This window comes from Zea mays, chromosome 6, assembly GCF_902167145.1.
Source record: "Zea mays cultivar B73 chromosome 6, Zm-B73-REFERENCE-NAM-5.0, whole genome shotgun sequence".
NCBI lineage: Eukaryota > Viridiplantae > Streptophyta > Magnoliopsida > Poales > Poaceae > Zea > Zea mays.
The window spans coordinates 71,636,513-71,640,695 of record NC_050101.1 but is presented as its reverse complement, the minus strand read 5'-3'; the positions used below and the strand labels follow the sequence as shown (position 1 = coordinate 71,640,695).

Genomic DNA, 4,183 nt, shown 5'->3' with positions numbered 1-4,183 from the left:
GTTCCTAGGTGCTAGCCATATCCACTACAAGTCTTCCCGCCTCCTTGGTTCCTTGGTCTAGGCCTCGTTAACCGTCCTTTATCGTTTCCAATCTATTAGCATAAACACATCTAGCCTTCGTCAATGTCGTCGACCGTCTTCAAGCTTGATATTTGCAATGTGCTCATTTTACATGGTGATATACACAATTGGACTGTTAACTCCAAAAATATTATACTTGCTTATTACTTAGCATGTATAGGAAACATCCACATTAAAACAACTCAAACCTTTGTACAGGAAACAAATGCTTGAGAGACGTTGCCCAGAAAGAATCATGACTGAACTACATCTTTCAATGAAAACGAAATCGGTTCTGACCTGTAAAAATGAGCTGTGTGAATATGCAGTACAGCAGTAGCATGCTGTTTAGCATTTGGGCCCAAGGAAAGCGAGCAAAGCGATGCGATGCGGCGGCTCCAAGAATAGGCAGCATGCACCTGGTAGCCGTTGGCACACAGCAGGCACGCGCAGGTGAGCAGGCACGCAGCGGCAGCGGGAGGTCCGGAGAATGCGGTGGCCGGTGGAGCGCACGTCCCGGTCGCCACCACCCCAAACATAGCAGGCTGCTTAAACTTGGCGCGCGCCTGTGGCTGTGGCTGTGTCCACCACATAACCCGCCATTTCACCCTCCTCCCTCCTCCCTCTCCTCCGATTGGGCCCACTAACCAGAGAGTCGGTGAGAGGGCCCCGCCACCGGCAATAACCCACCCAACCCCAGTCAGACTCAGAGCCTGCAGCGTGTCGGCGTACCGGCCGTGCTGCTCTGCCGCCCTCCGGCGCCTGTGGCGGTGACGCGCACATACGCTGGAGTAGCTAGCTAGGCAAGCGAGCGGTGGTGGTGGTCGAGCACGTAGCACACCAGCCATGACGCGCCGCGGGACGCTCCCGCTGGCGCTGCTGCTGCTGCTGGCGGCGACAACCACCGTGTCCGGGCAGGGCCGACCCGTGACGGACAGCGGCGCGCAGACGCCGCCCACGCCATCCAGCTTCACGCCCAAGGACAACTTCCTGATCGACTGCGGCGGGACGGCGCCCCTCACCGCCGACGGCAAGTCGTACAAGACTGACGCGCAGGCCAACCACCTGCTCTCCGCCACCGACGCCATCCGCGTGGCCGCCGACGACAAGGCCGACGTGCCCTCGCCGCTGTATGCCACCGCGCGGGTGTTCAAGGAGGAGGCCGTCTACAGCTTTCCGCTCACCGTCCCAGGCTGGCACTTCATCCGCCTCTACTTCTTCCCGCTCAAGGGCGGCGACGTGGACCTCGCGTCGGTGACCTTCAGCGTCGTGACCGACGACAACGTCCTGCTCCACAGCTTCACCCCGGGGGACAAGCCCGTCATGAAGGAGTACCTGGTGAACGCCACCGAGAACCACCTCGCGCTCAAGTTCCAGCCGCTCAAGGGCTCCGCCGCCTTCGTGAACGCCATCGAGGTGGTGAACGCCCCCGACGAGCTCATCACCGACTCGGCGCTGGCCGTCGCGCCCCTGGGCGAGATTACCGGCCTCGTGCACGACGCGTACCAGGTCGTGTACCGGATCAACGTCGGTGGGCCCGCCATCGGCCCCGCCAAGGACACGCTGGGCCGGCGCTGGGAGAGCGACGCGGCGTACGTGCAGTCCAAGGAGGCGGTGAAGGACGTGTCGGTGCCCACCAGCACCATCAAGTTCCCCGACGGCACGTCCCGGCTGGTGGCGCCGGCGCTGGTGTACGCCAGCGCCGCGAAGATGGCGGACGCCGACGTGGCGAGCCCCAACTTCAACCTGACGTGGAAGGTGGACGTGGACGCGTCCTTCAGCTACCTGGTCCGCCTCTTCTTCGCCGACATCGTGAGCAAGGCCACCAACGACCTCTACTTCGACGTGTACCTCAGCGGGCGCAAGGCCGTGTCCGGGCTGGACCTGTCGACGGTGGCCGGCGGCGAGCTGGCGGCGCCCTACTACAAGGACTTCGTGGTGAACTCGTCGGCGCTGGCGGGGGCGGACGGCAAGCTGAGCGTCCAGGTCGGGCCCATGGGGCAGGACACGGGGCGGGTGGACGCGCTGCTGAACGGCGTGGAGGTGCTGAAGATGAGCAACTCCGTGGGCAGCCTGGACGGCGAGTTCGGCGTGGACGGGCAGAAGGCCGACGACGGCAGCGGCGGGCGCAAGGCGGTGGCGGCCGTCGGGTTCGCCATGATGTTCGGCGCGTTCGCGGGGCTGGGCGCCATGGTGGTGAAGTGGTACAAGCGGCCGCAGGACTGGGAGCGGCGGGAGAGCTTCTCGTCGTGGCTGCTGCCCATCCACACGGGCCAGTCCTTCACCTCGGGCAGCGGCGGCGGCAAGAGCGGCAACACCTTCTCGTCCACCATGGGTCTAGGCCGCTTCTTCTCGTTCGCGGAGATCCAGGCGGCCACCCAGAACTTCGACGAGAAGGCGATCATCGGCGTGGGCGGGTTCGGCAACGTGTACGTCGGGGAGATCGACGACGGCACCAAGGTGGCGGTGAAGCGCGGGAGCGCGGAGTCGGAGCAGGGCATCAACGAGTTCAACACGGAGATCCAGATGCTGTCGAAGCTGCGGCACCGGCACCTGGTGTCGCTGATCGGCTACTGCGACGAGAACCAGGAGATGATCCTGGTGTACGAGTACATGCACAACGGCGTGTTCCGGGACCACATCTACGGCAGCGAGGGGAAGGCGCCGCTGCCGTGGAAGCAGAGGCTGGAGATCTGCATCGGTGCGGCGCGGGGGCTGCACTACCTGCACACGGGCACGGCGCAGGGGATCATCCACCGCGACGTGAAGACCACCAACATCCTGCTGGACGACAACTTCGTGGCCAAGGTGTCGGACTTCGGGCTGTCCAAGGACGGGCCCGGGATGAACCAGCTGCACGTGAGCACCGCCGTGAAGGGCAGCTTCGGGTACCTGGACCCGGAGTACTTCCGGTGCCAGCAGCTGACGGACAAGTCGGACGTGTACTCCTTCGGCGTGGTGCTGCTGGAGGCGCTGTGCGCGCGGCCCCCAATCGACCCGCAGCTGCCCCGCGAGCAGGTCAGCCTGGCGGAGTGGGGCATGCAGTGGAAGCGCAAGGGCCTCATCGAGAAGATCATGGACCCCACGCTCGCCGGCACCGTCAACCCGGAGTCGCTCGCCAAGTTCGCCGAGACCGCCGAGAAGTGCCTCGCCGAGTTCGGCAGTGACCGCATCTCCATGGGCGACGTGCTGTGGAACCTCGAGTATGCGCTGCAGCTGCAGGACGCCAACCCGCCCGAGGGCGGCGACAGCGACGGCAACAGCGACGGTGCCACGGCGGAGGGCGGCGCCATCGTCCCCGCTGGCGGTGCCGTGCCCGACGCGTCCACCGCCGCCGCCGGGGAGCTCTTCCAGCAGCTCGCCGACATGAAGGGGAGGTGATCGATCGATTGCACTGTATGTGGCATGGCAATCTGACTGGCTCAACTCAACAGTCGTATCGTCGTAGTGGATCACTCGTCTCGTGCATGTCGTCACATCGATGCATGTATTGCACGTTGAAAATTCGAATTCTAGAACACAAATTGAAAAGAGTGGTTGGTGATCAGTACGTGTATAAGTATATATATATGTATAATGTATGTACGTGTAACAACTAGCACTGATCGATACATTCTTTCTTCAACCTGCTGTTCTGAGAGACAGACAGACGACGTGAGCGAGGTCTGCACTATTGGGAGCTCATCATTTCAGAAATTTCGAATCTAATAAATATATATGTGGCATAATATCAGAGTCATTTGGGGGATCACTTACCTGACGAAAAATGAGAAGGAAAAAAAAAGAAGGGGCAGAGCACTGCTCCTGCCACGTCACACTCCTGTTCATCGTCGGCCCGTAGCGTCTCGCTCGTGGATCTTGGGCCGCTCCCCTCGCAACCTTGCTTTGGTCGGTCTCCTGCGGAGTCGTCTTCGCTCGGCCCAGAGCGGCATGCAGACGCGTCAGCGCGCGGTGGGCGATTGTCTTCAGGTAAGCGGCTAGGGTTTCCATCCGACTTCGTTGGTTCACATTCTTTCGCCCATTTCGCGTCGCGTCTCTCTCGGCTCTAGTCTCTCCCGTGTTCGTCGCGTTCTAGTTTCTGCGGTGGTTGGTTTTCCTCTCCGTTTCGTCCGCCAGCGATCGC

General features: G+C 61.9%; 1 protein-coding gene across 1 annotated transcript; it reads left to right on the top strand.

The window, feature by feature from the left end:
* Positions 1–258: 258 nt before the first annotated feature.
* On the top strand, positions 259–3,785 carry LOC103629406 (probable receptor-like protein kinase At2g21480). The gene has a single exon (XM_008650542.3). The coding sequence runs from the start codon at positions 907–909 to the stop codon at positions 3,439–3,441; it is 2,535 nt and encodes an 844-aa protein (XP_008648764.1). The 5' UTR covers positions 259–906; the 3' UTR covers positions 3,442–3,785.
* Positions 3,786–4,183: the final 398 nt, after the last annotated feature.